Below are 24,554 nucleotides of genomic sequence, written 5' to 3'. Positions count from 1 at the left end.
AGAGAGACGTGGCTCTAGTATAGTGCCGCATCAGCAGCGCCAGGTCAAAACCGAAACCGGGGGGGCACCACCAAACCACCCACCCACTTTTTTCTGTGGGGACAAAACGTTGGGGGGAGAAGGGCTTTTTTTTTTGGCGAGACACACGTGGCGTCATCGGGTGCGGGGCATGTCGGATCACGTGACAGCAAACGAACCTCTACATGAGCGGCGGGTGCCGGTCCAACGAGGGAATAAGCATCTACAGCAAGAACCACTTGCTTCACGCCTCATCTCGCCTCTTGGCTCCGCTTCGATGAAAGACTTGGGACCCGCAGAGTCTCAATGGCTATTCACCGACGCAGACTTGGACCGTACACCATCGCGACTTGATGGGATTACCTCGGAAGATGAGCTCCGGCGGAGGAAGAAAGCGATCGAGTATGTACGGAGTATAGGATTGAGGGCGGGGTTGTGGGTGAAATTTCATACGGGACCCACGCGTTGCTAACACGATCCCAGAGGGGGTCGAGAAGCCAATTCGCCCTCTGCAAGAGGCGTAATGGCTCCTGCTGCGATGCTAGTGCATCGATTTTACATGAGAAGATCACTCAAGGATTTCCCAGAAGAGGTGGGTTCCTAACTACCATGCTCCCGCTCATCTGACCAGCTCGTGGCACCTGCCATGCTTTTCCTCGCATCGAAGATTGCCGAGGATTCTCTCAAGCTCAGGTACATTGTCAATGCGTGTCTGAGCAAGTGGGAACCAGGGGCGCTACCTTGGGAACCAGACCCCAACAACAAGGATGTACGTGGAATGGGGGAAACACACTCATCCCGTATCAGACCTACCCTCCACAATCTCTGGAGTACAAGCGATGGGAGAGAGAAATCTTGATCGTCGAGGAGCTGGCCCTTGAAGCGCTGTGCTTCGATATGGCTATAATCAACCACTGGACAATATTTCGACGCGCCATACTCAATCTCAATGGCGAAGCTGTACCAAAATGGATGAAAGTAAATGGACTGGAACTGGGCTGGGGGTTGTTCAACGTCATGTGAGCAGGATTTCGTCCACCCGGGCTGAGCCTAGTGCGCAAACGCCTCTGGTCGTCACGACCCATCCTCACATCCTGGCCTTTGGAGTTTTCGTGATTCTTCTCGCTGCAATGGACGACATGTCTATCTCTTCCGCTATCAAGTCAAACTCCGAGGCGAGCTCGGCATTCACTGTCGATTTAAACGACGAGACCACTGTTGAGCAGATCAAACGTGAGTCGGGGGCGCTAGATCCACCACTGACGATTTGAAGACTTTTGTGCTCGCGTACGAGCATACTCAAGCATGGACTTGATAGATCAAGGCCTGGTAGATCTGATTCGAGACGAGTAGACGTCAATCATACAGAGTCCTGAAACCCAAACCCATTCAATGCGTCTGTTGTTGTATCCATAGTCTTTGCATGCATCATTTGCTTCCGCCACATTTGCCACCGTCTCACAACCTCCACTTTGAGATCCGCGACCCCGAGGTCGTCCATCTAGACCACGGCGACCTGCGATAGCGACCGTGAGGGGATTACAGTCATGACAGAGAAGATGAGCGAGGATGGTTCGCTGTCTTCGAGCCTCTCTCAGTCTTCCGCCGATAGTATCATTCTCAGTCCAATGTCCATTGAGTCAGAGAGCCGGTTACTCAAATCACCATCCGAGGTAAGTGACAAGTTCCTACCCAAAGGATGTAGCTCAAATTCGTCTAGATTCTACATCGCGTGCTATGCACTTCTGGTGCGGACGACCCTTTTGCGATCGCTCAAGCTGCCAAAACTTGCTCCCAGCTGAGATCTTTCATTTACGATGTGAGCAAATGGGGACAAGCGACGCTGAAACCCTAGAATCCCGACTCTGCTTTATGGCGTGACATCTATCTCCAGCGATACGACGATCCCAAACGGGCAGGTGCATTCTGCTCTCCTAGACCACCGCCAAACTGGCGCAAACAGGTTCAAGATAGAGAGCTCGTCAGTCGTATGCTGAGAACCTGGGACAAGGACGATCTAGTTAGCGCTTCGCCTCAGAGACAGACGCTGATGTCAGGTCTCACATCTCGATTTAATCGCTTCGACTCTTCTGGATTTGTATCTCGACTTGCCAGCGACCACGGCGCCTTCTTCATCAGACGAGGATCCACTGGAAACGGATGAAAGTCCGAATGGCATACTGCTATCGTCGTTGCTCCAGTCCGAAGGTTTTCGGGATCTTTACTTTGAACACTCGACAACGGAAACCAAACCGCTCTTGAGACCGCTGCGTGCTCAACCTGGTAATCCGAATAGACAGGTACAGCGACGTGCTGTCAATGCCGACCTGATGCGTCTGCATGTCCTTCTCAGCCCTGATTTCAGCGACGAGGAAGTCCACAGGCAACAGCGGGGATGGCTCAGGGAGATGGTATACGGCGCGTCAAACTATTCGGTGGAGAATGATTGGGGCCCGTTCAATCCGGACGGGACCGTAGACTGGACATTAGTAGATGCAGTCGGTTCTGTCATGAGTGAGTAGCTGACAAAGTTCCATGGCTGAATAGCAGTGGGCAACGCCAAGGACGTCCTGTTCATGGGTGAAGATACCTGGCGACAAGCTCTGCCTCCAATGTCATATGGTATAGAGCCGACGCGGGGCTGGGGTTTTAACGATTTGTCAAATGTCGAGGATTGGGCTGGTGTCGAAGGCGTCTGGTGCGGTTCATATGCATTCTTAGAGTGAGTGAGGTGTTCCAAAGCTTGGCTGACCTCAGCTATACCGATTGGATCACACTCAACGAACCGGGACTGATCCAACTGAGACGATCGCTGAATACATTGGACTTAACACGATACCACGAGGCCGTGGGGGACCTTATGCGACTGGAACTCGTCATCGATAGGGAGGGCTATAAGCCGGAGCCGATGCCTCGAATAGAGACCAATCTACCGACGTCATCACTCCTCCCTCCCATATACTTTCACGGATCATCTGTCCAGCAGAGCAGTGCCATCACTTTTGCTTCAAACTCGTCGGCAAGCTTTGTCCGTGGTGTCGTGCAACTCACGGCGGATGATCCACCACAGGTCAGATGGACATTGGTCATACGCTATGGTGGGGAAGATCGTTGGAGGCTGGAGTGTGTACAAGTCGGCGGACGCGGCTCCAAGAGAGGTTTCTTTGGGGTGTGTATATGATGTGTCCTAAGCTGACCCATCTCAGATCTGGACAGACGCGCTTAAAGAGGAGCATTCGCCAAATGGTCCAGTCTGGTACTGGAAACCATGAGAAATACACTGATCATCTATGTGTACGTTGTGATCATTTTGCCTGTTGTCATGTATGATGCATGCTTGTACTACGTCGCCGGATTCCAACGCCAGCTAATGTCTATCAGCTGATAAGCAAGTCAGGACAAGCGTCGGGGATCAAGATGCTCACGTGTAGGGAGCTGCTGCGTCCTGATTCCATCGTCAGCAGAGAGTGAACTCGCCACGTACGTTGTCAGGCGATTGCAAGAGCTTTTGCTCAGCGGCTCGTCGACTCAGAGCGGCAGATGAGGAAGGCAGAGAGCTCGAGGCGGAGGTGGAGGCGGTCTCAGGGGTAGGCGAGTGGAAGAGCCAGGATGAAGTGGCGGTGGCCGTGGCACTTGTACTAGCGCTTGGATCGGTCCTGACGGCGTCACCCTCGGGGTAAGGATTCAATCCCATCTCGGTAGCCTCTTCTGACTCAGGGTCGGTGGCGGAGGCAGATGCGGGAGTGAAGACAAGAGTGACGTTGGAAGCATTTCCAGAGCTGAATGCCGAGGGACTGGGTACCGCTGCGGCCTCGATGTCGTCGTTCGGGAAAGCACTGGCACTGGCACTGGCGCTGGCGATGGCACTGGCGGATGGGATGGCCGAATAGGTGATCGAGGCAGAGTAAGACGTGTAGGTGAAGGTGGAGTAGTCCATGACGGTGGGAGAGGGGCTGGCGCTGGCGTAGAATGGTGAGGCAGAAGCCGACGGAGTTGCGAGGTCATCTTCGTCGTAATCTGCACTCTCATCGTCGTCGTCATAGGAGTCACCGCCAGCCATTGCGGTCATATTGCCAGAGCTCATATCGCCACTATCGGCTACATCATCCCCACTCATACTAGGTAGACTTGCAAGAGTCGCTTGAGTAGCCTGCCACATGGGGGAGATGACGCCTGTCTTGGAGTCATACAGGAAGATTTGGCTCTCATGAGGGTCAGTGGCATTGTGGCATGGCGTGACTGTCAAGGGAGCTGGTGCAGAGGGAGCCCCATCGAACGTGGCGCAATACTGCTCAGTGGTGGCTGTCGAAGCAACAAAGACTGGGATCTTGAGATTGACTTCGATACCGTCCGTAGAAGGTTTAGACGGGTGAACCGGTGATAGGTACATTCGAGTTCGCATGTTGGTCGATGCATTGAGAACGAATGTCGAGTTAGAGTCGGTCGAATTGTCAGTGGAGAGGACCAACGAGGCGATGGTGATGGGGGAGGTCGAGTTGTAGGAGGGGCTCTGGGCGGGGGGAGCGCAGGCGTTAGCAAGTGCTGCAAGGCAACGTGGACACCCACTGTAACGTCAATGTAGCCTGGCGATCCATCAGGGATCCCAGAGTCGTCCCTCTTGTGGTGGTGGTGATGATGGTGTCCATGGTGGTGTCGGTGATCATAGTCGTTATCTCGGTGACGACGTGCTTCGAGATCGCCATCTCTGGCCTCAACGACAGTTGTGTGGTGTCTGTGATGCCCATGTCGTCCGTGGCCGTCCTCGACAATCACAACGGGGTGACGAGGCTTCCTAGCTTCGAGTCCATCTCGGTTATGAATCTTGACAATAGTATCGCCGTGTCGATAACCATGGCCGTGGTGTCGGTGTCGGTGCCTGTCATCAACGATCACGACGTTGTGTCCCGAGTGACGTTTCTCCAGCTGCCCGTCTTCGACATCCAAGGACCTGTGATGATGATGGTGTCCATGGTGGTGTCCGTGGTCGTGGTCATGGTCATGGTCATGTTCCCAGTCATCATCGTCATAGTAGTGACGATGACGGGGGTCTCGGGCCTGTACGTTGACCAGGGAGCCGTGCTGTGATCATTGTCAGGTGATCCTCTCAGTGTCCGCACTCACATGATCATGCGGTCCATCTCCCAAATCGACGTTGATCATGTCCGATTTAGATTGACCATCACCCGCTTGGGCATCTCCACTACCTTGGTTGTCTTCAGCAGCGCGATGAGGTTGGGATTGTCCCTGAGGCATTCGATTCCTCGCACGTCGTCCGAGTTTTCCGACAAAGTCTCGCTTGTCGGCCCCTTGTTCCTCACGACGATTCTTGCCGTGTTTCCCATGCTTTCTACCTTTACCATGGTGCTTTTTGTTGCTATGTCTAGCTTCAAGTCCTTCATCTCGTGCAATGACGGCCTAGAGCAGCATTAGTCGAAGGACACCCATAGAAGCGACTCACTTGAATGTGCAGAGGGTTCAAATCCACAGTGGCCCTGACCAGGTCTGCAGTTGAAGTCGTACTGGGACGTGATGATTGATGGACTCGAGCCTGACCAGCAGGAAGAGCAACAGCAGCGGATAGTCCAGCTGCGCCGATCAACAGAGAGAGAGGGTTGAGGTGCACCATCGTGAACGCTGTCGTTTGCCGGAGACGGGTGGGGGAAGAGAGTCGGGGGACGGTAGACCTGTAAAGGAATGTGATGGGAGGAGGGCGGAGCGGAGAAGAGGTGAAAATCAGGACCTGCCTGACTGAAGACGGAGGAGAGAAGAAGAAGGAGGAAGACAAGACTTGCACAGCAAGAAATGTACAGAGGGTTTCGAGAGCGAAGAGGATGGAAAGTCGAGGGTGGGTAAAAGAAGCCCACTCGACTGCATGCTTAAGTCTCCACAGACCACCACTTATTGAAGAACGTCCACTGAGACTTGGTCTCGTAGGTATTACCCGCCATCTCCATCTTTATTCGATGTCTTGTCAGTATGTGACTGCGAGAAGATTGACTAGGTTCAGATTTCGACAATATACGAATGAGACCTTGGGTCGGCTGGAAGGTGTTGACTTCTGCTTTTAGGTGAGACTGAGCGGTATTTCTTCCATGCAGTACTTCCTGTGGCTTAGGTCGAACGCGTCAAGCGGTGTGTCTGGCCTCCGACACGCAACTGAGTCTTCATAAGCGCCCCCCCAGCAATAGATTGTCCTGGGCATCGATCTGCTCACAATTCAGGACGCTTCCAATGATTGAGCTTTTGAGTTGACACGAAGAAAAATCCGAAACATGTTTTCCCGATGTTTCAGAGTTGCCGGTCTTGGCTGAAGATAAGCTATCCTGTAGCACATGGACACTATTCAGAAGGCCCCGTTCGAACATCGAAGACTTTACACGGTGTCGACCCTCTATTGTTCGGAGCTGAACAATCTGTATAGGCTCGAAGATGACAAGTCAGGGTCCTTTCCTAAAAAGTTGAATAGACGTGCCACAATGCCACTGATGTTCTCAGAGGTCCTTTGGACTGGTGAACTTCCATCATCGTACCATACGGTGTCATCATTCCGTCGATGGAGGTTCAATATCTTGTCCTCGATCATCTTGCATACCTCACTCTACTCATCATGTCGCTGTCGATGTCTGACTTGAGTAGAGGAAAATGAGTGATCGGCCCATCGATTGGACCTCGCCGGCCGAATGGCACTGTCAACCTCGCGCTCTTACCCCTCAGACGTGCGCTCCACCTTTGGTATGTCTTTGCAGTCGATGATCCCGCTGAAGACACCCAGATCGCTCCTTGGACTAGTCCAACAAGTTCGAGCAGATCCGATCTGCGAGTTCGTGGATCCCTCTTTGAGACTGACAGGTACTATAGATCATCTCAACCTGCCAAACCTCCCCTCGACATCACGGTGGATACAGTCAAATGTCTGGGCTGCTTTCATGGCCCCTGCCCTAGGAGCCCAGGGCAGAGCTTAGTGAATTACATAGGTGAGTAGCTGGATGGACCTCGGCTGACGACAAAGCGATACTCTGTATCGGCTTCGCAGGATGCCAATGTTGTCCTTGTATCCACTTTGAGCCAAGATTCTGAGAGCAAGGCAAGACCTCAATGCTGGATGTGTGTGATCTCGCGCCTCGCCTAGATCTAAGAGTGCATGCATGCGAGCACAAAAGAACCGGCGATACCCTTTGCGTCTCGCCCTACTCCTTTGGTGGGTTGTATACAATCTTTCTGTTCTTGATGGGCGCCCACTTGAACTTTTTGACGTAGATAGAGATGGCGAACATGGCAGAGAGAATAATGACGGCCTGGTATATGAGCCAACATAACCTCATGTTTAGCTCACCTGCATTCCCATCTTCTTTCGCTCATCGTGTTCTGGCTCGGCAGCCCAAGAAAGGAAAGTAGTCACGTCCTTGGCCATTTGGGAAGTGGTCGCAGGTGTTTCTGGTCCAGTCAGCGATTGCCGAAGATGTCTGACTCACTGTCATCGTACTCGACCAAACCGTCGAAGAGGACACGGGCCATGGCGATTCCACCACCGGGGAAGTAGCTAAAAGGTCAGGTTTGGGCTGCTCCTCATTGACTCACGGGTTGTAGTTCATTCCTTCAGCGAGCTTGACCCCAGCAGGCGGGTCAACATATCCAGTCAACAGCGAGTAGATGTAGTCGGCACCTCCATGTCGAGCCTTGATCATGAGGGAAAGGTCGGGGGGCAAACCACTGCCATCAGCACCCAGTTCAGTCCACCAAAACTCACCCTCCATTCCCTGCTCGGGCGGCTTCGTCGTTGGGGTATGGCGGGGGCATGTAGTCGGCGAGCTTTCCACTGCGCTCTTGTGAGTTTCGAGGCGCTACGCCCTACTCACGGTCTCTGGAACATTTCACCCTCGTCGTTGGGTCCATCGGTGTATTCGACCTCCTCTGCCATCGCCTTGACCTCATCTACGGTGTGAGAAACACCGACAAGATTACGCCAAGCGATTCGGTTGAGGGAGTGACAAGCCGAGCAGACTTCTCGGTAGACCTGGTATCCTCTTCTGATCGAACCGTGGTCATATGTCTCGAATGGTCCACTGTGAGGCCAAGGGTAATGGGTGGGATGTAAGCCTTCTTCCGCGGCTGTGTTTGCACTGGCTTCTGGCAAAAAGCTCGGTAGACCATAGAGGTGTGTGTACAATCCCAGTGTCCCGGCAAAGACAAGGGATGAACCGTAAAGAGCAGTCCGGGATGCGAATGAAGGTGTGGATTGGGAGAAGGATCGGGCCTGGGGGAGGGGGGAAAAGGGTCTCAGCGACTTGTCGGATCGGACCTCGCTTACCTGAGGAGCACTCTTCAGTGACCTCGCCGCTATCCTGGCGAATGATTGGGTCAACATGGCTGGAGACGATGAGAGACTTAGATCGTTGGATCGCTGTCCCCTTTGCCAGTGAGGAAATAGCTTGCATCTCACTGGCTGATGGGCAAAGAGGTGAGAGCCATCGGGATTTTCCGGCGACATTGAATGTGGCACCTTTTTGGTGGACTCTCAGCGCAGCCGCGACTGAATTCTTTGACAGAATCAGCTAGGCAGCATTATCATCATCAGCGGTCAGTGGTGGGACGCTGCTGGCGAGTCTCAGGTATTTCATCATGCACGCCCTTCACTCGACCCTGCTGCCTCCATCTGCTGTCCATCACTCACTCTATCTTCCCAATTTTACCCCTTCTACCATCTACCCGCTACCCGCCTCTCATGACTCCTCCGCACCTGAAATCAAGGTAGTCGGTAATCTCATAGTAGCTGGAGGAGAAGACTTGCGAGTTTTCGAGATCAGAGAGAGCCAGAGACCGCTACCGGCGGTCAATGGAGTGCATGATGAAGCTGAGCCGGGAGAGCTCAAAGTTGAGGACGAAGATTACTTTGACACTGGTCCTTCTGAAGTGAGAATCAAAGGTATATTTTTATGCATGCTCATTATGTTGTTCAGAGAGCGCCTGTGCAGTATGAGACGACGCGAAAGTTACACCTCCTCACTCGACATCAGGTCCATGGAACCGTCACAGGTCTGGCTGCCTTGCGAACCATTGAATCTAGTGCCGACGGATTGGACAGATTGCTCGTCTCGTTCAAGGACGCCAAAATGGTATTGCTGGAATGGTCTCGTGGGGACATAGCCACAGTCTCGTTGCATACGTACGAGCGATGCTCGCAGATGGTCAATGGGGATCTTCAAAGTTACGTGCCCCTTCTTCGAAGCGACCCTTTATCTCGGTTGGCGGTCTTAACCCTGCCGGAAGATTCCCTGGCGGTACTCCCCCTTACCCAGGAACAATCAGATCTCGACCCGTTAGACACAAGGTGAGTCATCAAGAGGAGCCATACAGCTGATGATTAGGGACGTGCCATATTTCCCATCCTTCGTTCTATCCCTGCGGGACGTATCGCCTTCTCTCAAGAATCTTCAGGACCTCCTCTTCCTTCCTGGATTCCACTCTCCAACCCTCGCCCTCCTTTACTCTCCAGTTCAGACCTGGTCGGGTCGTTATAAGACGGCCAGAGATACATTCGTACTTGAAATCCGCACCATCGACCTTTCCTCCGGCTCATCCTATCCTCTCTTGACTTCTGTCACTGGCCTACCTGCCGACAGTCTTTACCTGGTTGCCTGTCCAATCGGGGGTGTCGTTCTTGTCACTTGCACGGGAATCATCCACATTGATCAATCTGGAAGGATCACCAGCGCTGGTGTCAATGCTTGGTGGAGCTATACGACAGCGCTCAAGGCGGACAGATCGAGCGAGGAGAGAAAACTCAGCCTCGAAGGATCAAAATGCGTCTTCGTCACTGACCATGACATGTTGCTGGTGCTGCATAATGGTGATGCCCATCAAGTCCGATTCGAGATGGATGGAAGGGCTGTAGGTACGATCAAAGTCGACGAACAATGCAGCGAGGTGCCTCCACCGTCGAGCATCGTGGTCGCTGGAGACAAGGCAGTCTTTGTCGGTTGTGCGGAAGGTGATTCTCTCTTGGCAAAGGTCGAGGCGATCCGGAAGATGATTCGAGTGGAAGAGACCAAGACCGACATGGATGTCGATTGGGATGAAGGTGAGGTACTACGGCGCTTACGCTGACAATAGATCTCTATGGTGAAATGACCGACTCCGTCAAGGAAGTGCCGTCCGGCCCGGCTCGAATACATGTATCTACGTACGATGTTCTTGCGGGGGTTGGTAAGATCATCGACATGGAATTCGGCATAGCCGTGACAGATCAAGGGGTAGGTACTCTTCCGCCGCGTTGCTGATGAAAGGTCCGGACGTATCCTCAGCTGGTGACCATCGGCGGTGGGACCAAGCGATCCACATTTAATGTCTTTCGTCGCGGTATTCCCATCACCAAACGTCGCCGGTTCAACGAACTAGTCAATACGGAAGCGGCCTGGTTCCTTCCAATCCAACGGCAGTCTGTGCAGAAACTCAAGGATATACCCGATGCCGAGCGAACGACACTTCTTTTCAGTTCTGAAGCGACCCAAACGAGAGTGAGTTGAGAAAAGGGACACATTACTGACGGTCAGATATTCGCTCTATCCACTAGAGCAACTCCCGAGCAGATCGGGCGAATTGGAAGCATCACCCTTGCCGCGGCTCCGTTCTTCGGAAGATCATGTGTCGTACATGTCTCGCCGTCGCAAGTCACCCTTCTCGACTCGGATGGTAAACTGCAGCAAGTGGTATCTCAAGGTGCCTTTGCCTCAGCCAGTATATCGGACCCCTATATTGTCGTTCGCCAGACAGACGGCACATCCTCACTATTCGTTGGCGACGGGACAACGCGCCAGGTTTCCGAGACTCCCCTTGACCCTTGTCAAGGTGTCGAAGTCTTTTCAGACGTATCTGGGATCTACCGTACTTTCGAAGCCGGTGCTAGCGCTCCGAACCGAATACGAGCAACCCGGATGCAGCTTACGCAGCAACAGATCAAAGAGCTCCAGCAGGAGAAGCCGGCAATCGCCGAGGACTCAAGCATGGAGCAAATGAAGGGAACGAAATGGTTGGCTTCCATCGCCAATGGTGTCGTCCAGGTAAGCACTGTAGAATGACCATCACTGACCCGCAGATTCGGTCTCTGCCCGACCTTCAAGTCGTGCTTGAATCTGAAGGCGTCTGCAATTCTGAACCGAGCTTCACGGATGACTACACTGGCACACCGTCCGACCTTCCGGACACCGTGAGGCAGTTCCTGTTCCATCCTATCGGCAAAGAAAATCCCCGCCCACACGTCACCATCCTCTTCTCCTCTGGTAAACTGAACATCTATGAAGCCCAACCTCGATTCACCGTCGACTCCTCATTACAATCCAGGCGATCTCTAGCCGTCCGGTTCCGCCGCGTCCATACTCAGGTCCTGCCACCCACTTCCACCCTCGTCCCGTTCACCAATATTGAGGGCTACACCGGTCTCTTCATCACTGGCGAAAAGCCTCATTGGGTCTTGTCATCGGATGCTCATCCCATACGCTCGTTCGGTCTGAAACAGGCCGCTGTGGCGTTTGGCAAAACAACTCACCTAGGCGGAACGGGAGAATACTTCATGCGCATCGAGGATGTGAGTGTACCCTTACGCCAAGAACTAAATTCAGGGGTCTTTCATCTGCTACTTTCCCCCTACACTCAATACCGACTTCACTATCCCCTGCGACCGACACGTCATGGAACGCAATTACACCAATATCGCATTTGATCCGCTATCCGCCCATTACGTGGCGTCGGCCGCCATCGCCGTCCCATTCCAAGCTTATGACGAGGAGGGAGAGATTCAGGTCGGACCAGAAAGTGGGTGCCCAGCAATTGACTCTTGGCTGATGATAGATTCCGACGAGAGACTGCTCCCGCCCACTAACGAGAGATCCACTCTCGAGCTCTTCTCAGCGGGCTCTGATCCATGGCGCGTCATTGACGGGTAGGATCCCAACACATGCCCAAGCTGATGCCTAGCCACGACTTTGACCAGAACGAGCAGGTGCTCTGTATGCAGAGCGTCATTCTCGAATCTAGCAGTGTCCCTACTGGATACCGAGACTTCATCGCTGTTGGTACAGGCTTTGACTTTGGCGAGGACAGAGCCACTAGGGGCAATGTAGGCACTGTTCATTTGACCATGGCTGACATCAGCTCTACGTCTTTGAAGTCGTCGAAATTGTCTCTGAAGGGGGCAAGACCTCTTGGCAGCTCGTGAAAAGGGCCAAGGACCCAGCTCGCAACCCCGTCAGCTCCATCAACAACATCAACGGCTATCTGCTGAATTCTAACGGGCCGAAAGTGAGATCCTCTTGCGACTCGGCTGACTCCAGATGTACGCCAAGGGTCTCGACTATGATCGACAGCTTATGGGTTTGGCCTTCCTTGACGTCAACTTTTACGTCACATCGATCAGAGTCTTCAAGAATTTCATCCTCATCAGCGATCTCGTCAAATCAGTCTGGCTCGTCTCGCTGAACGTAGGTCATTGTCGCATTCATTACTAATCATGCAGGAAGATCCATATCGCTTTACGCACATCTCGAAAGACCTGTCGGACGTCTCACTTGTTTCCTCTGAGTTCCTGGTGCATGAGCGTCGGATGGCATTCGTCACTGTTGATCGACAGGGCAACATGCGAATGCTCGAGTTCGACCCGAACGGTGCGTCCTCTTTTGTTGGTCAAGCTGATGGTTAGATTCGGAGTCATTGAACGGGGAGAAACTGCTACTCAGAACGGAATATCACGTCGGATCGCCGATCACTGCGTCAAAATCCATAGCTAGGCGCAAGTCGCCCGAAGAGATGTTCGCGCCGCAGACGCAGATCGTCTATGGTGAGGCTTGCCCTTTCCATCACTGGCTGACAACAGCCACGGCCGATGGGAGCTTGACAACGGTCGTTTCGGTCAAGGAGGCTCGATACAAGCGACTTCAGCTGGTATCAGATCAGCTGGTGAGGAATGCACTGCATGTTGCCGGACTCAATCCGAGGACGTTCAGGTGAGGAGGTTCTTCTGCAACGCCTCTGACCGCTCAGGACGGTCAAGAATGACCTGGTGCCCAAGCCCCTTACGAAAGGCATTCTCGATGGTAATCTGCTGAGTCATTTCGCATTACAGCCAGTGAAGCGACAACAGGAGATGCTGCGCCAGATTGGTACGGACGAGTTGACTGTGGATAGTGATCTACAAGCCATAGGAGGCTTCTGGTAGACATGTAATAAATGCATTCTTGTTGTTTTCCCGGTAATCATAAAATTAGTGACGCAGGGGGGGGGGGGGGGGGAGATCGTCATTTCTCCATTGACACTTGACCGACCATGATTCACGCAGTGCTCATCTTCAATACGCATGGTGAGGTCCTTCGGGGTGATCTCGCTCATCCCTTGTAGGCAAGCCTCGGCTGTCTATATTCTATACCCCTATCCCTCCGCTCGTACAGCAATCCCTAATCGCTCAGATCTTTTCCCTCATCTCGGACAGACCAGCCGGAGTCTGCAACTTTCTCGACGCACCTGATCTCGTCTTTCCCCTCCCTACGAATCTGAGGCCTAAAGCAACATCGACCAATGACCGATGGAAGGGCAAAGACAGAGCAGAGGATGATGACACCCGAGTCATCTATAGGCACTATGCAACGCTCTACTTTGTGTGAGTTCTCCATTTCAGGAACTCTTCCTGACCTGTTAGATTTGTTGTGGACGGCGCGGAGTCAGAGCTGGGGATTCTTGACTTGATACAGGTGAGCTCTCATGTTTTGATTCGCTCTGACGTGCACCTAGGTCTTTGTCGAGTCTCTAGACAGATCATTCGAGAGCGTCTGTGAACTTGATCTCATTTTCCACTTTGACGAGGTGGGCCGCTCACAGGTGGAAGGGTTGCTGACAGCAGGTGCATCACGTTCTGTCAGAGATCATACAAGGTGGACTGGTACTCGAGACGAACATCAACGAGATTTCGCTATGCGGTGAGTCTTGAGGGGACACCTTCTCGTGCGCGGCTGAGGACCTGCACCCAGTCCGGTCCGGAGCGAGCAATCGAAAGGCCTCGGCGGCTTCGGCCAATCCAATCATTCCCACTTTGCTCTCCGCTCCGGGTTCAAGACCCGGTCGTGGGAGCGGTCCAGGCGATGGGCCGCGGCGTTGGCTCGCCGCCATGGGAGTGTAAAGTTGTATGAATGGAGTGAGAAACCAGTTGCAATTCGCATGGTCGGGCAAAAGACAATCAAGTTGAAGATCTTGGGCTCACACTCCCGTCGGATCTTCCTCCTGCAATCTTGGGGCGGGATTGATAACGCTCATCAATGCTAACTCCAGAGAAAGCAAAGCGTCAAGAAAGGAAGGTCAAGAAGATTGTACGAGCTTTCGCCTTCACTGATCAACCCTGCGGCCTTCTTCACTGGAGCCGTCTTGTATAAAGAGGATGAACGTTTATCAGCGGATACTACATGCAAACCTCCAGCAACATCAACTGCGATCAGAGTCCTTCTGACACTACAGCTAGAATGAGGGACGCTCGCGCTGAATGGCTCAGAAATACAAGTATCCCTTCCATCGGCTCTGTCCTCTCTGGAGGATCCTTATCCGAATCCGCCGATGAGATCTGGAGCAGGGCAGAGTCCGTCATCATCCCGTACATCATTCAAACAGCAGAGTCCCTGGGCAAGAACGATTCGTACGCTCAGGCGTATATGAGCCTTGTGGTAGATGATATATTTGCAGCTGTTCGACAGGTCACCAATTCGAATGGATCACTCTGCAGGGAGCAGGGCGATTGGGGAGCTCCGAAGGTCTCTGTAAATCAGGAAGGTGGCAACATCGACGTCGAGTGGACATTGTCTAAAGGCAAGACGAGCTTCAAGCAGAGATTCCGCACTGTACCCGATGCAGAGGTCCGACAGGCGACCTCGGCGAGTGAAGGTAGTACGCAAAATCAATCAGGAATCTGAGTCTCGAGACGTTCGATTCAGCAGACGGCGTAGGAGTGAAGCCTATACCTGGACAACGAGACTGTCCGAGAATCACGGTGGAGCAATGACTGGAGAGGGTGTTCTTCCGAGACAAGAGATGCGGCACTAATCCCATCCCAATCGATTACCCCATGCAGGAGTCCATAACGCTCATGCAATCCCGCTAGATGACAAAGGATCATTAAGATGTACTGATTGAGTGGGTTCATTTCCCCATTCCCTCATAAGACATAACTGCGAAGCCTTCGCATGGCATCATCCTCGCCACTAGGCAGTCATGGACAGCCAACAAGTCGACTCGTCTGACGCAACAAAGAATTCCTGTAAGAGCGGTTTGGACGCGCGTGCAGTATGGCTCTGCATGAGATTTCCCTCTTTTGAAAAGGTCCTCTTCAGCGATCAGAAAGATTCGAAAGCGTTTCCGACAGCTACTGCAGCAAACTCTGAGCAACAGGTCCTTTCACTGATCGCGCGGCTTGGATACCTCACCGGTCGATCACTCCAAGCGCGAACTCCTTCAGAATTGGAGGCTTACATCAGCCTCGTCTCGACGGACATCGATGCACTTGTAGATCGATTCAGCAGGATGAGCCAGGCATACCCGCTGCCCGAGGAGCCCTGGCTTGCCAGTGCTGAAGTCTCGGTTGGTCCTGGTGGGATTGATGCGATTTGGGTACTCTCCAGGCCTAGGGGTGAGTATGATATTAAGCAGAAGCTGCGCACGATATCGGCAGATACGTTAGCGGCAGCAGTCAGATATCAGACCCCAGCTTCTTGAGCGTATCAAAATCTCGGACGCCGGAGATGCATGAGTCCTCTTTGCGACTTTCATCGAAGGTCGTCCAAGCTCCTGAGGCAGAGCCCGGCGCTTTATCTAACCCATGAGCTGGGCAGCGAGATCCGGCGGCCGGACCGTTTGAGAGAATGTCAGTAAGCTGTGCTCGTCAGTCTTGACGTGCCGGCACCGGGACGCACCGCTTGATCGCCTGAATCCACTTTCTTGACACTTCATCGTTCAGAACGTGGGCAATATTGTCCTGACCAATCTTTTCTCGCGCCGAACGCTCGTGAATACCAACGGACGTAACTCCAATGGGCCAGGCTGCGTTGCCGATGGACATGCGCAAATATGCGTCGTTTGCTTTCGAGTATTGTCGAGTCTGCATGAAGTGGACGATTTCGGACAGATTCCTCAAGACGTCGGCTGCCATATCCTAGGTGGGTCAGACGGATTCATGTCGACGAGCTCACTCTCGACCGGAGCTGTCGGAACAGCGGCTTGAGGTTTTGAGCTGATGATACTTGAGTTGCCGCCGCAAGTTTGCCTTGCATTGTCTGTTTTACCTCATCTGGTATGAATTAGCTCCAGTTCACGAAGAATCGCTCACCTGGCCTGGCATCCATCCACTCCTCCCACTCCTTCAAGACATTCTTGATAGCGTGGTATATGATGGGATATAGCTTATTGGGATCCGTCTTGACCAGTGACAGATCCAAAACGCCAACGTCCACTCGTTCACTCTTGCTCTTCTTCTCCTCAACAGGTGCTTCATCCTCCTTGCCTCCATCCTGAGCTTTACGATGACTCTCTCGCGCCAATCGACCCGCCTCCTTCTCATCCGCTGCGCTCTCGAGGTCCGCAAAGGTTTTGCGAAAGTCGTTCAAACCAGGATGTTCGCCTCGTTCTTCCAACAGTTCCAAAGCTCTCAATCTTAATCTTCTATCCTTGTCTGTCTCTCCAAATAGCCGTATCGGTTGACCTTTGGCTCGCAGACGCCTCACAGCTTCCTCTGGAGAGATGTTGAATCCTTCTTTCTCTGTCCCCGGCGCCGGCGAATCTCTCGCATTGGGTGTATCACGACCAGATCCAGGGGACGCTAGCCGAGCCAGCGATGCTTTCTTGGCTCCCTCGGCCTGACGTACAATGAGCTACTGCCCAGACCTGTCACTCACCTCTTCGCGCATCCTCGCTGCTCGGTTAGCGCTCTTTGCATTTTCCTTCGCTTTGGCTGCCTCTTCGCGTTTTCTCCTCGCCTCTGCTTCTCGAGCTGCTTCCACCTCGGCTCGACGCATGTACTTTCGCGCACCATCCGCACTGGATTCTCCTACATCTACCTCTAAAGTCTTGCGCTTGTTGTTGATCTCCGCGAGTAGTCCGTCCATCGTGGGTACGAGGTCTGGCCAAAAAATTACTCGCCAGAATTCCGTGAAGGCAGTTGGCCAGTTGGCCAGATGGACGATCAACTGATTGACGTGGATTTTGTAAAAGTTGACGTAATGACGCAACCTTGCAATTTATTAGCTTATCACTACGCCTTCAAGCCTTGCGGCATGCGTTCATCCTTTCATCTGTCTATCGCACCTATCTTCATCTGCGGGTTAGCCATGGCCAAGAGTGAGTCTGGTCATGAATGGAGCAATCCGGTCGAATAGGCTGTACTGAATCACTGGGCAGTCCCAAGGAGCTTCCGGCTTCTGTCTGAGTTGGAGCATGGCGAGAAAGGTATCGGTGATGGAAGTTGCAGTTATGGTTTGAAGGTGCGTTGATCTTCACGATGGGAGGCGAAACGCGAGTCAGAGGACCTCCATCGCGAGAGTCAAAACGAACTCTGGGCTGATCTACATTACAGGATCCCGATGATATTGCCATGTACGGGTGGAACGGGACGATTCTGGGACCACCCCATTCCGCCTACGAGAACCGTATATTCAGCTTGAGCATCTACTGCGGCGATACGTATCCTGGTGAGCCCCGTGACTTGATATTTCAACTCATATAACCAGACACCCCTCCTATCGTCAAGTTTGAAAGCAAGATTAACCTTCCATGTGTTGATCAGACCAACGGACTGGTGAGTCAAGGGAGGCGATTTCGCAAGGCTGACTCGCGTGACCAGGTCAACTTTTCTCGAGTCGCATCTATCAGTTCCTGGAAGCGAGACTTTACCCTAGAGACAGTCTTGGTAGAGTTGCGACGGTGAGCTTGAACGATACATCCAGAGCTGATATGAAGCGACATGGCATCTCCTGCGAACCGTAAACAACCTCAACCTCCCGAGTTTTCAGAATTCCCACCGCTTGATCTCGCCAAACTAGCCAAACAACGCAAGTGATGTAGCCCTGGAGAGCTATATCCTTGGAAGCAGGATTTGATACCTCTACAAGCCCGACATACAATTTTCATTCTAGGAGGGAGGGCAGGAGTTGCGACAGGCATGAACCACATATCATCACACAGCTTTCCGATCTAGAGACCCCTTCTGAGTTAATACTGATGTCCAAAGGTACCTGTTGATCTCACCCAAACTTTAGGTAGGCCAACAAGGTTACCTTTGCTCCTTTGTTCTCTAACGCCATCATTCACTGGGGTCAGAAACTCCTTTCTTGCTCAAGCTCCACGCCGCCGTCATCATGAAACACGAATCATCTACTGTCGACCCCTTAAAGACTCGTCTCGCTGCTTTGGTCCAGCTCTGGCTCATCAAAGGAGTAATGCTCTACTGATAGGCCACTCAATGTAGTCTCTGTTTGACATCTAACGCTCACCTTCTGACCAGAAAACACTCTGGCATTTCACTCCCGCTTCTATCGCTATCATGCAGCAGGGTCTCTCCGTCCTGCCCGATATGAAAGCTCCAAAGTCCCCTCGGAGACTGTTTGCGTCTTTCACTCCGACCAAACTCTTCCACCACTTTGACACTGCGCCACCGGTTCCCTGTCTTCCAGTCACAATCCCCTCGTCAGACACCTTTGATCCAACCTCTCCTCCACTATCACACTATCGGAAAGGCCATACACCGACGCTTAGCCAGTCTTCCAGTACAAGCAGTCTAGGCAATGGTGCTCAAATAGTCAAGACGCCTCTAGATGCAATGCGGGACCTACGACCACCCCTGCGAAACAAGACTTCGAGCAAAAGTCTTGCTCAGATCTCCCACTCTCAGTCGAGGTGGTCGCAGTCGTCATCGGAAGACCCGAGCCCTTCCGACAGGCGGCAAACTCTCAAGGCAAAGTTGAGCCTTCACTCGATGAGTACAAAGGCCTCAACCCCGAAATTACCCGAGTTGAAACATCTCCGATCGCAGCCTAGCCTTGGCGGATGGTATCCACAAGGCATGGAGCCTTTCGACTCTCCGGATCGGAGGTCTGATGCAGTCGGACCAGCCACAGGATTTGAGAACCGCCGACAGAGCCAGTGTTTCTCGGAGAAGCAGATGAGAGATGCTAGACGGTCCACAGTCAAGCCTCCTCGACGTTCACCATCTACGCCTTTCAAAGCGAGTCTCATCTCCAAGTTTGTCCGACCAGCTCCTACGGCAAAGTCTGAGATACTGATCACGCTCCAATTTGGATTCTCGAGCATGCCGCCGAGAAACACTCATGTGACGCTACCGTGGCATATCTTGAGGGAAGCCGGAGGCCAACTGGCGGAGTTTGTTTCGGACTATGTGGACACCCGGAGAGAAAGTGGCATGTCCGATAAGCCAAGTATGACGGATGGCAGTAGTGCTTCAGAGAGCGATCTGGAATCGGAGTTTGATTTAGATACCCTCTTGAGGTGAGCCTCTAGGGAAGGGTGCCTCGCTAATGATCAGGGACGAGTACATGAAGTCAATCTACATGTCACCGTCTCAAGCTCATTTCATGGATCTTCCTCTGCCTCTATCTGTCAATCGTCAAATGTCAGAATACGAGTTCCCTCCGCTGCCACCTCTGCCGAATCTCCCTCCCGACCTGGCAAAGAAGCTCTCTCAGAGCCGTCCGACCCCAAAAATAGTCACGCTCCCAGGAGAGAAAAAGAGAGCTGTCAAGAATCAGTACACTCAGCTCGACCCTTACCCATCACCTTCATCCGCCCTATTGTCTCCCCAAACGTCCCTTGGCGCAAGACGAAAGGGACAGAATCTCAAAATCGAAGCGAAGCTTCTGGACGGCGGTGGCACGATCACTCAATTGACCGTATTGTTGATGCGCGATGCCAATGTATACCATTTGCTCGTGGCGAGATTAGTGGGGGGCACATTCGAGGCGTCAGACGAGCAGAGAGAAGCGCTCGAGGTCGAATGCAGATGGCTCGGAATGATTGGACTGGCAGACGAGATTGGATGGAGGAGGGAGAGATCCATGGTCCGTAGAGGCGGTGAAGGGTACATATGAATGAATGCAGAAATGCCAGGGTGGCAATGCCACGTCGAAGCAATTGTGCCCCGGTTGCTTTGAAATGCCCGATACCGGATGACAACACGGACCACCCTTACCCTTTGTCCACATTTCTTCTTCCTATTTTGGTCGTTCGACCGAGCCGCTGAGCCGTCTTCTCAGGCGTTATAGAGCTCCGATGTCGCTCTCGGCTAGTCAGCAGGATGCTCTAGAGCAACTATGGGCGGTGACGGATTCTCAATCGGCCCCTTCTCGCGAGCGAGACGAGCGACTTTTAAGAGAAAACGGATGGGACGTGCAGGTGAGCTGCACAATTTTGGACTCTCGTCTGTCATCATCGCAGCTGAATGTTTTGCATTGGCTTATTTTCAGCGCACTGTCGAGCTCATATTCGCTTCTGCAGATGATCAAGGCTCTTCTGCTGGTCCGTCTCGACCTTCCCCGCCGACATACGAGCCTATGGAAGTGGATGATTCTATGGCATACCCTGATCTTCAACCTAGATCCAGGCGTCGACCTGCAAGCCGATCTCTCTCGGGGAGCGGGACGAGCGGAGTAGGTCTTTGGGGATTCATAACCTTTCCTATACGTCTAGTGTGGTCTGTATTCACTGGAACATGGTACTTTTTCAGTGAGTCTCATGACACTGATCCATGGGATACGGAAAGTCGACCTGACACTCTCTCTTTGTCTCTCTCTCTCTCTCTCTCGTATCAGTCCGTACTTTCATACCGCTCTCTTTCCTACCGCATTTCCCGAGAGCTCTCTTACCGCCTGCTCGACCTACAGGATCGACAACTCATCGAGCTCTTGATCCGACAGCTGAAAGTCTCGCATTCATCCGCGATCTTGAAGTGTATACTGGCGCTTCAGCTGCGAATCGCACGTTGCCCGATTTCTACGCTGGACCGTACCGTGAATTCCTCTCGCAAGTGAGGAAACAAGGCAAAGTCGGACTGGTGGTGTTGATGTGTGGAGAACACGAAGATGATGAAGAATTTAAGAGGGATGTTTTGATTGATTCGGATCTGGTCAGGACGCTGAAAGATAAAGACATCATGGTCTGGGCGGCGGATATTAGATCAAGAGAGGGATATCAGGGTGAGCTAGATTTCAGCAGAGGTCATACTGATACCTTTATCTAGTGTCTCAAACGCTCCTCGTTACGACGTATCCCTCTCTCACATACGTTTCCCTATTACCTGCATCACCCACGTCTAATTCTACAGCCTCGCCTCGCCTATCCGTACTTTCGACATTGTCAGGTCCACCTAGTACCACCACATCCGCCTCGTCAATCGTTCAGACGCTCACCAATTCCATTCTCCCGCGTACCGGTCCTTTCCTCGCTCGACTGAAACGCGAGCGGCTGACGCTCGAGGAAGCTCGACATTTGAGAGAAGAGCAGGATCGAGCATTCAAAGCGGCCGAACGGAAGGATCGGGAAAGGCTCCAGGCTCAGAGACAGGCAGAACAAGCTGAACGCTTGACAAAGGAGCGCGAAGCGAGAGAACTAGCTGAAAAAGCTTCGCAGGTCGAGAAGAGGAGACAGTGGAGGAGATACGCTAGGAAACACCTGTTACCACGATCCGAGGGGTCCATCCGAGTCGCTCTCCGCACACCTATATCGTCTGAGAGGGTCATTCGACAATTCCAACCCGGTCCTTCGACTATGCCCTTGTTCATCCTCGCGGAGACGCTACTCATCCCGCCTTCAGACGTGCCAGAAGAAGATCCAGAGAGCCCGCCGGAAGGATACGAACCTTCGTTCGACTTTCGAATTGTCACAGCGTATCCTCGAAAAGAGATCGAAAGAGTCGAAGAAGGTGGTGAAGCGATTTGGAACAATGTTACAGCGGCTGGAGGTGCATTGTTCGCTGAGAAATTGGATGGTGGAAATTGGGGAGATGAGGAGGTGAAGGCGTTGAATGGGGAAGATAGTGAAGATGAAGAGGTCATCGAATAAGGGCATCAAGATACATGCACGGCGTCTTTCATCAAACAACTCGTCCGCTAAACATCTTCATTCCTCGACGTTTTTTAGGTTCGTCTAGGCTGTTGGCGCCTCCAAAACAACGTTTGACAGGGGCGTTGCCGAATGACAGGTCGTCAGGATCCAACTTGATATTGGGTGGAGATGAGGAGAGTGGACCGATCGGATCGCTTGAGAGGTCAGAGCTGGACATGAGTTGGACGGTGTAGTCGGTGAACTTGCGGGCTTCAGTCATCGGCCGAATACCGGGGTGGTCCTTTGGTGCCTTGCGGAAAGGGTTGACGGCACCGGCAGATGAATACTGCGTAGGCATTTGCGAGCAAGAGATCCGCGGTGATTGACTCTGAGACGGAGCAAAGAAACCCGTTCGAAGAGGTTGAGCCGAAGGAGGTCCAGACGAGACCTGCGATCCAGTGTACACTATCGATGAGTCCGCTTCCATCCGCTTCGTTCTCAATGCGGGCGTTGAGGGTCCGGCGACACTGCTCACCCTCGCCTTTGTCCATTCTAGACTCTCCCAAGAGTCATCGACCATCCTGACAAGCATCAATGCTTCGTCTCCCTCAATGAGTTCAGGATCATGATCTCGCTTCCAAGTGGCGCTACCGTTGCCCGTGACGAACGCTCGGCTCTTGTCATCCGAGTTGGCGGCCAAACCACCTGGTATCTGACCTCTGGCAATGGCTACACGACTCGCTTCGTCCCATGCTCTGCCACCTTTGGGCATTTTGAAGCCTTTCAAAAGTTTCTGAGGCTTCTTCTTATCGTCCCATTGCTCCCATTTGCTTTTCCGCTTCGCACCGGCTAAAACTTCCCACCACGGTTTCTCACGCTTACTGAGACCCTCGTCCTCGTATTGGAGCCGCATGGCCGTTTGAAGATTGGCTCGATAAGTCTGAGCCTTGTCTTCGACGTGGTAGACATGTTTACCATATATTTGACCGATACCGTCCCCTCTGTAAGTACGTGATTGAGAAGAGCTCGCCGTCGGGACGTGTTCATCCACGCGTGGATCCGGTAACCATTCGGGTCTAAGAGGTTGAGAGGATGAGACGACGTGGAGACCGAGCCACCAGCGGGAGCAGCTCGAGGGATCCGTGACAGACGGCTTGACCAGTGTCGAGCAAAGAGCGTCAAGGATCTGAGCCGGATCGGAGCGTGATGAGAAGATGGCTTTGAGTCCAGGTGTACAAGGTTGAAAATCGCGAGCGTGTTGAGGGAAGAATCGACGGTATTGTGTGTTGACAATTTGACGAGACGCAGAGGTACAGGATGTATCTCGGACGTCTGCGAGGATGATGATCAGCACTGGATTCTCAGCGATATGCTTACCCAATACGACCAGCCCGGGCCACCTTGCCAATGTCTTGAGCGCAGCGTCGGAAACCTTTCGACATCCCTGCATGAACCACCCGCGAAGTCGTCTAGGACCACGATCAGTCTCTTTAGACAGCTCGAGCGAGCTAGCGAGAAGCCTCAGGCCGTAATCTGAGATATCGCAGTTCTTGGTCCAAAGTAACGTTAAATGAGGACACCAACGAAGATGCTGAAGGGTCGAGTCATCCATTTTGGCTTGAACGCCATCGATGTGCAGCGTGGTGAGGAGCGAAAAATGGCCCCGGGAGAGGAATCGGAACATCTTTGGAACTTCAATCAGAGGATGCTGATGACTTTGAGTGTGCCCTGCACGCGAGATATCGGCTAGGAGGTTGTCGATCCGAGTTGATAGGATATGGTCTGTTGAAAGGTTGTGAATTTGCGCATTAGGGAGATGAAGTTCTGGGTCCACAGTGACGGAGTAAGACCACAAGGTAGCGGCGTCTGGTCTCGCATCATGACTTGGTCCATCGTCTTCCACTATACTCTCGTCAGTCTCTGTATCTGTATCCCTCGGCGTAGGCCTGAAGTCGTAACCTCTATCAGATATTACTCGATGCAAGATCTTCCGTTTGAGCGTTGTAGGCAAGGTACTGAATGATTCTGGGCTGAACAGATGGACGTTTGAAGAGATACTAGATAGACAACATGATTGAAGGGATCGTAAATGACCAGGAGGACCAGGTAGCGAACTGCAATCGGGAGATACCTGCGACAGGGGCAGAGGTTGGTACACCCAGCTGGGGTTGAGGGGCTTGCCGCTGCATACAGGTCAGTACACATGTTATCGGAGATGTACACTACCCACCTGAATGACTGGTCAGTCTTTTCACCACCCACAGAGGACTTGACCCAGTCGTCCATCGCTGGTTAATACATCGCACAGCCCAAACGAGCGCGCGTTAAACATTGAAGATTTCAGAAAATCCGTCGCGTCGATACCAAAATGTCCATGCAAAGATAATCACACACATAACAAGTCTACGGCTATGTACAGTAATAGGGGAGTCTCAGAGAGCGATATGCAGAAGTATGTATATTAA

General features: G+C 52.6%; 15 protein-coding genes across 15 annotated transcripts; 10 read left to right on the top strand and 5 right to left on the bottom strand.

Annotated features, from left to right (window-relative positions):
- Nucleotides 1–256: 256 nt before the first annotated feature.
- On the top strand, nucleotides 257–1,461 carry BD324DRAFT_618864 (cyclin-like protein). The gene is made up of 6 exons (XM_022015089.1): nucleotides 257–453; nucleotides 502–610; nucleotides 650–787; nucleotides 826–1,037; nucleotides 1,073–1,251; nucleotides 1,292–1,461. Exons 1-6 carry the CDS (start codon nucleotides 296–298, stop codon nucleotides 1,369–1,371), a joined length of 876 nt encoding a protein of 291 aa, XP_021873079.1. The 5' UTR covers nucleotides 257–295; the 3' UTR covers nucleotides 1,372–1,461.
- A 104-nt stretch (nucleotides 1,462–1,565) lies between these two features.
- On the top strand, nucleotides 1,566–3,290 carry BD324DRAFT_641367 (hypothetical protein; the record flags this gene model as incomplete). The annotated part of the gene is made up of 7 exons (XM_022017419.1): nucleotides 1,566–1,691; nucleotides 1,739–1,837; nucleotides 1,874–2,038; nucleotides 2,076–2,532; nucleotides 2,569–2,740; nucleotides 2,761–3,187; nucleotides 3,225–3,290. The coding sequence occupies 7 exons, from the start codon at nucleotides 1,566–1,568 to the stop codon at nucleotides 3,288–3,290; spliced, it is 1,512 nt and encodes a 503-aa protein (XP_021873078.1).
- Nucleotides 3,291–3,385: 95 nt separating this feature from the next.
- Nucleotides 3,386–4,537, bottom strand: BD324DRAFT_318053 (hypothetical protein). Its single transcript, XM_022012471.1, has one exon. It carries the CDS (start codon nucleotides 4,418–4,420, stop codon nucleotides 3,476–3,478), a length of 945 nt encoding a protein of 314 aa, XP_021873077.1. The 5' UTR covers nucleotides 4,421–4,537; the 3' UTR covers nucleotides 3,386–3,475.
- Nucleotide 4,538: 1 nt separating this feature from the next.
- Nucleotides 4,539–5,274, top strand: BD324DRAFT_318054 (hypothetical protein). Its single transcript, XM_022012472.1, has one exon. The coding sequence runs from the start codon at nucleotides 4,651–4,653 to the stop codon at nucleotides 5,101–5,103; it is 453 nt and encodes a 150-aa protein (XP_021873076.1). The 5' UTR covers nucleotides 4,539–4,650; the 3' UTR covers nucleotides 5,104–5,274.
- Nucleotides 5,002–6,154, bottom strand: BD324DRAFT_618856 (hypothetical protein). Its single transcript, XM_022015088.1, has 4 exons — nucleotides 5,909–6,154; nucleotides 5,477–5,863; nucleotides 5,140–5,433; nucleotides 5,002–5,097 (listed from the first exon to the last, which is right to left on the bottom strand). Exons 1-3 carry the CDS (start codon nucleotides 5,970–5,972, stop codon nucleotides 5,414–5,416), a joined length of 471 nt encoding a protein of 156 aa, XP_021873075.1. The 5' UTR covers nucleotides 5,973–6,154; the 3' UTR covers nucleotides 5,002–5,097; nucleotides 5,140–5,413.
- Nucleotides 6,155–7,146: 992 nt separating this feature from the next.
- Nucleotides 7,147–8,442, bottom strand: BD324DRAFT_679698 (cytochrome C1 family-domain-containing protein). Its single transcript, XM_022019050.1, has 7 exons — nucleotides 8,327–8,442; nucleotides 7,875–8,272; nucleotides 7,766–7,834; nucleotides 7,597–7,728; nucleotides 7,491–7,558; nucleotides 7,352–7,452; nucleotides 7,147–7,313 (listed from the first exon to the last, which is right to left on the bottom strand). The coding sequence occupies exons 1-7, from the start codon at nucleotides 8,381–8,383 to the stop codon at nucleotides 7,206–7,208; spliced, it is 933 nt and encodes a 310-aa protein (XP_021873074.1). The 5' UTR covers nucleotides 8,384–8,442; the 3' UTR covers nucleotides 7,147–7,205.
- Nucleotides 8,443–8,569: 127 nt separating this feature from the next.
- On the top strand, nucleotides 8,570–13,260 carry BD324DRAFT_598544 (cleavage and polyadenylation specific protein). Its single transcript, XM_022013891.1, has 16 exons — nucleotides 8,570–8,928; nucleotides 8,976–9,346; nucleotides 9,384–10,096; nucleotides 10,129–10,268; nucleotides 10,302–10,532; nucleotides 10,569–11,075; nucleotides 11,111–11,599; nucleotides 11,634–11,826; nucleotides 11,863–11,953; nucleotides 11,989–12,130; nucleotides 12,166–12,312; nucleotides 12,345–12,491; nucleotides 12,527–12,674; nucleotides 12,710–12,847; nucleotides 12,884–13,013; nucleotides 13,051–13,260. Exons 1-16 carry the CDS (start codon nucleotides 8,638–8,640, stop codon nucleotides 13,223–13,225), a joined length of 4,053 nt encoding a protein of 1,350 aa, XP_021873073.1. The 5' UTR covers nucleotides 8,570–8,637; the 3' UTR covers nucleotides 13,226–13,260.
- A 37-nt stretch (nucleotides 13,261–13,297) lies between these two features.
- On the top strand, nucleotides 13,298–14,319 carry BD324DRAFT_317910 (putative Golgi to vacuole transport-related protein). The gene is made up of 6 exons (XM_022012470.1): nucleotides 13,298–13,366; nucleotides 13,405–13,663; nucleotides 13,703–13,754; nucleotides 13,795–13,866; nucleotides 13,904–13,979; nucleotides 14,031–14,319. The coding sequence occupies exons 1-6, from the start codon at nucleotides 13,333–13,335 to the stop codon at nucleotides 14,177–14,179; spliced, it is 642 nt and encodes a 213-aa protein (XP_021873072.1). The 5' UTR covers nucleotides 13,298–13,332; the 3' UTR covers nucleotides 14,180–14,319.
- BD324DRAFT_618843 (hypothetical protein) lies at nucleotides 14,228–15,111 on the top strand. The gene has a single exon (XM_022015087.1). It carries the CDS (start codon nucleotides 14,460–14,462, stop codon nucleotides 14,958–14,960), a length of 501 nt encoding a protein of 166 aa, XP_021873071.1. The 5' UTR covers nucleotides 14,228–14,459; the 3' UTR covers nucleotides 14,961–15,111.
- A 17-nt stretch (nucleotides 15,112–15,128) lies between these two features.
- BD324DRAFT_317908 (hypothetical protein) lies at nucleotides 15,129–15,807 on the top strand. The gene has a single exon (XM_022012469.1). The coding sequence runs from the start codon at nucleotides 15,259–15,261 to the stop codon at nucleotides 15,757–15,759; it is 501 nt and encodes a 166-aa protein (XP_021873070.1). The 5' UTR covers nucleotides 15,129–15,258; the 3' UTR covers nucleotides 15,760–15,807.
- A 48-nt stretch (nucleotides 15,808–15,855) lies between these two features.
- On the bottom strand, nucleotides 15,856–17,144 carry BD324DRAFT_641364 (Prp18 domain-domain-containing protein; the record flags this gene model as incomplete). Its single annotated transcript, XM_022017418.1, has 5 exons — nucleotides 15,856–15,916; nucleotides 15,957–16,195; nucleotides 16,233–16,330; nucleotides 16,370–16,880; nucleotides 16,935–17,144. The coding sequence occupies 5 exons, from the start codon at nucleotides 17,142–17,144 to the stop codon at nucleotides 15,856–15,858; spliced, it is 1,119 nt and encodes a 372-aa protein (XP_021873069.1).
- A 222-nt stretch (nucleotides 17,145–17,366) lies between these two features.
- BD324DRAFT_649293 (ubiquitin-conjugating enzyme/RWD-like protein) lies at nucleotides 17,367–18,094 on the top strand (the record flags this gene model as incomplete). Its single annotated transcript, XM_022017966.1, has 6 exons — nucleotides 17,367–17,376; nucleotides 17,437–17,519; nucleotides 17,612–17,726; nucleotides 17,766–17,833; nucleotides 17,879–17,958; nucleotides 17,995–18,094. 6 exons carry the CDS (start codon nucleotides 17,367–17,369, stop codon nucleotides 18,092–18,094), a joined length of 456 nt encoding a protein of 151 aa, XP_021873068.1.
- Nucleotides 18,095–18,217: 123 nt separating this feature from the next.
- BD324DRAFT_618837 (hypothetical protein) lies at nucleotides 18,218–20,162 on the top strand. The gene is made up of 2 exons (XM_022015086.1): nucleotides 18,218–19,539; nucleotides 19,577–20,162. Exons 1-2 carry the CDS (start codon nucleotides 18,578–18,580, stop codon nucleotides 20,136–20,138), a joined length of 1,524 nt encoding a protein of 507 aa, XP_021873067.1. The 5' UTR covers nucleotides 18,218–18,577; the 3' UTR covers nucleotides 20,139–20,162.
- A 157-nt stretch (nucleotides 20,163–20,319) lies between these two features.
- Nucleotides 20,320–22,107, top strand: BD324DRAFT_576880 (hypothetical protein; the record flags this gene model as incomplete). The annotated part of the gene is made up of 4 exons (XM_022013222.1): nucleotides 20,320–20,442; nucleotides 20,514–20,772; nucleotides 20,859–21,242; nucleotides 21,287–22,107. 4 exons carry the CDS (start codon nucleotides 20,320–20,322, stop codon nucleotides 22,105–22,107), a joined length of 1,587 nt encoding a protein of 528 aa, XP_021873066.1.
- Nucleotides 22,108–22,138: 31 nt separating this feature from the next.
- On the bottom strand, nucleotides 22,139–24,375 carry BD324DRAFT_649291 (hypothetical protein; the record flags this gene model as incomplete). The annotated part of the gene is made up of 3 exons (XM_022017965.1): nucleotides 22,139–23,421; nucleotides 23,467–24,272; nucleotides 24,320–24,375. 3 exons carry the CDS (start codon nucleotides 24,373–24,375, stop codon nucleotides 22,139–22,141), a joined length of 2,145 nt encoding a protein of 714 aa, XP_021873065.1.
- Nucleotides 24,376–24,554: the final 179 nt, after the last annotated feature.

The sequence above is a fragment of the Kockovaella imperatae genome (genome assembly GCF_002102565.1).
Source record: "Kockovaella imperatae strain NRRL Y-17943 chromosome Unknown BD324scaffold_3, whole genome shotgun sequence".
Classification (NCBI taxonomy): Eukaryota; Fungi; Basidiomycota; class Tremellomycetes; order Tremellales; family Cuniculitremaceae; genus Kockovaella; species Kockovaella imperatae.
The sequence above is the reverse complement of the archived record's forward strand: the minus strand, read 5'-3'. Positions and strand labels throughout refer to the sequence as shown.

What these genes read in the sequence shown, in the direction of transcription:
- BD324DRAFT_618864 (XM_022015089.1), top strand. Translation starts at nt 296, where the DNA reads ATGAAAGACTTGGGACCCGCAGAGTCTCAATGGCTATTCACCGACGCA. An exon ending in TCAAGGATTTCCCAGAAGAG is followed by an intron (nt 611 to 649) that starts GTGGGTTCCTAA and finishes TCATCTGACCAG; the next exon opens with CTCGTGGCACCTGCCATGCT. An exon ending in CACTGTTGAGCAGATCAAAC is followed by an intron (nt 1,252 to 1,291) that starts GTGAGTCGGGGG and finishes GACGATTTGAAG; the next exon opens with ACTTTTGTGCTCGCGTACGA.
- BD324DRAFT_318053 (XM_022012471.1), bottom strand. Translation starts at nt 4,420, where the DNA reads ATGCGAACTCGAATGTACCTATCACCGGTTCACCCGTCTAAACCTTCT.
- BD324DRAFT_318054 (XM_022012472.1), top strand. Translation starts at nt 4,651, where the DNA reads ATGATGGTGTCCATGGTGGTGTCGGTGATCATAGTCGTTATCTCGGTG.
- BD324DRAFT_618856 (XM_022015088.1), bottom strand. Translation starts at nt 5,972, where the DNA reads ATGGAGATGGCGGGTAATACCTACGAGACCAAGTCTCAGTGGACGTTC. An exon ending in GTTCTTCAATAAGTGGTGGT is followed by an intron (nt 5,864 to 5,908) that starts CTGTGGAGACTT and finishes TCTTTTACCCAC; the next exon opens with CCTCGACTTTCCATCCTCTT. An exon ending in TGAACCCTCTGCACATTCAA is followed by an intron (nt 5,434 to 5,476) that starts GTGAGTCGCTTC and finishes ATGCTGCTCTAG; the next exon opens with GCCGTCATTGCACGAGATGA.
- BD324DRAFT_679698 (XM_022019050.1), bottom strand. Translation starts at nt 8,383, where the DNA reads ATGTTGACCCAATCATTCGCCAGGATAGCGGCGAGGTCACTGAAGAGT. An exon ending in GGTGAAATGTTCCAGAGACC is followed by an intron (nt 7,835 to 7,874) that starts GTGAGTAGGGCG and finishes ACAAGAGCGCAG; the next exon opens with TGGAAAGCTCGCCGACTACA. An exon ending in TTTGGTCGAGTACGATGACA is followed by an intron (nt 7,453 to 7,490) that starts GTGAGTCAGACA and finishes TGACTGGACCAG; the next exon opens with AAACACCTGCGACCACTTCC.
- BD324DRAFT_598544 (XM_022013891.1), top strand. Translation starts at nt 8,638, where the DNA reads ATGCACGCCCTTCACTCGACCCTGCTGCCTCCATCTGCTGTCCATCAC. An exon ending in TTGACACTGGTCCTTCTGAA is followed by an intron (nt 8,929 to 8,975) that starts GTGAGAATCAAA and finishes TATGTTGTTCAG; the next exon opens with AGAGCGCCTGTGCAGTATGA. An exon ending in GCAGACGCAGATCGTCTATG is followed by an intron (nt 12,848 to 12,883) that starts GTGAGGCTTGCC and finishes GGCTGACAACAG; the next exon opens with CCACGGCCGATGGGAGCTTG.
- BD324DRAFT_317910 (XM_022012470.1), top strand. Translation starts at nt 13,333, where the DNA reads ATGATTCACGCAGTGCTCATCTTCAATACGCATG. An exon ending in GGATTCTTGACTTGATACAG is followed by an intron (nt 13,755 to 13,794) that starts GTGAGCTCTCAT and finishes ACGTGCACCTAG; the next exon opens with GTCTTTGTCGAGTCTCTAGA. An exon ending in CAACGAGATTTCGCTATGCG is followed by an intron (nt 13,980 to 14,030) that starts GTGAGTCTTGAG and finishes ACCTGCACCCAG; the next exon opens with TCCGGTCCGGAGCGAGCAAT.
- BD324DRAFT_618843 (XM_022015087.1), top strand. Translation starts at nt 14,460, where the DNA reads ATGCAAACCTCCAGCAACATCAACTGCGATCAGAGTCCTTCTGACACT.
- BD324DRAFT_317908 (XM_022012469.1), top strand. Translation starts at nt 15,259, where the DNA reads ATGGACAGCCAACAAGTCGACTCGTCTGACGCAACAAAGAATTCCTGT.
- BD324DRAFT_618837 (XM_022015086.1), top strand. Translation starts at nt 18,578, where the DNA reads ATGCAGCAGGGTCTCTCCGTCCTGCCCGATATGAAAGCTCCAAAGTCC. An exon ending in GATTTAGATACCCTCTTGAG is followed by an intron (nt 19,540 to 19,576) that starts GTGAGCCTCTAG and finishes GCTAATGATCAG; the next exon opens with GGACGAGTACATGAAGTCAA.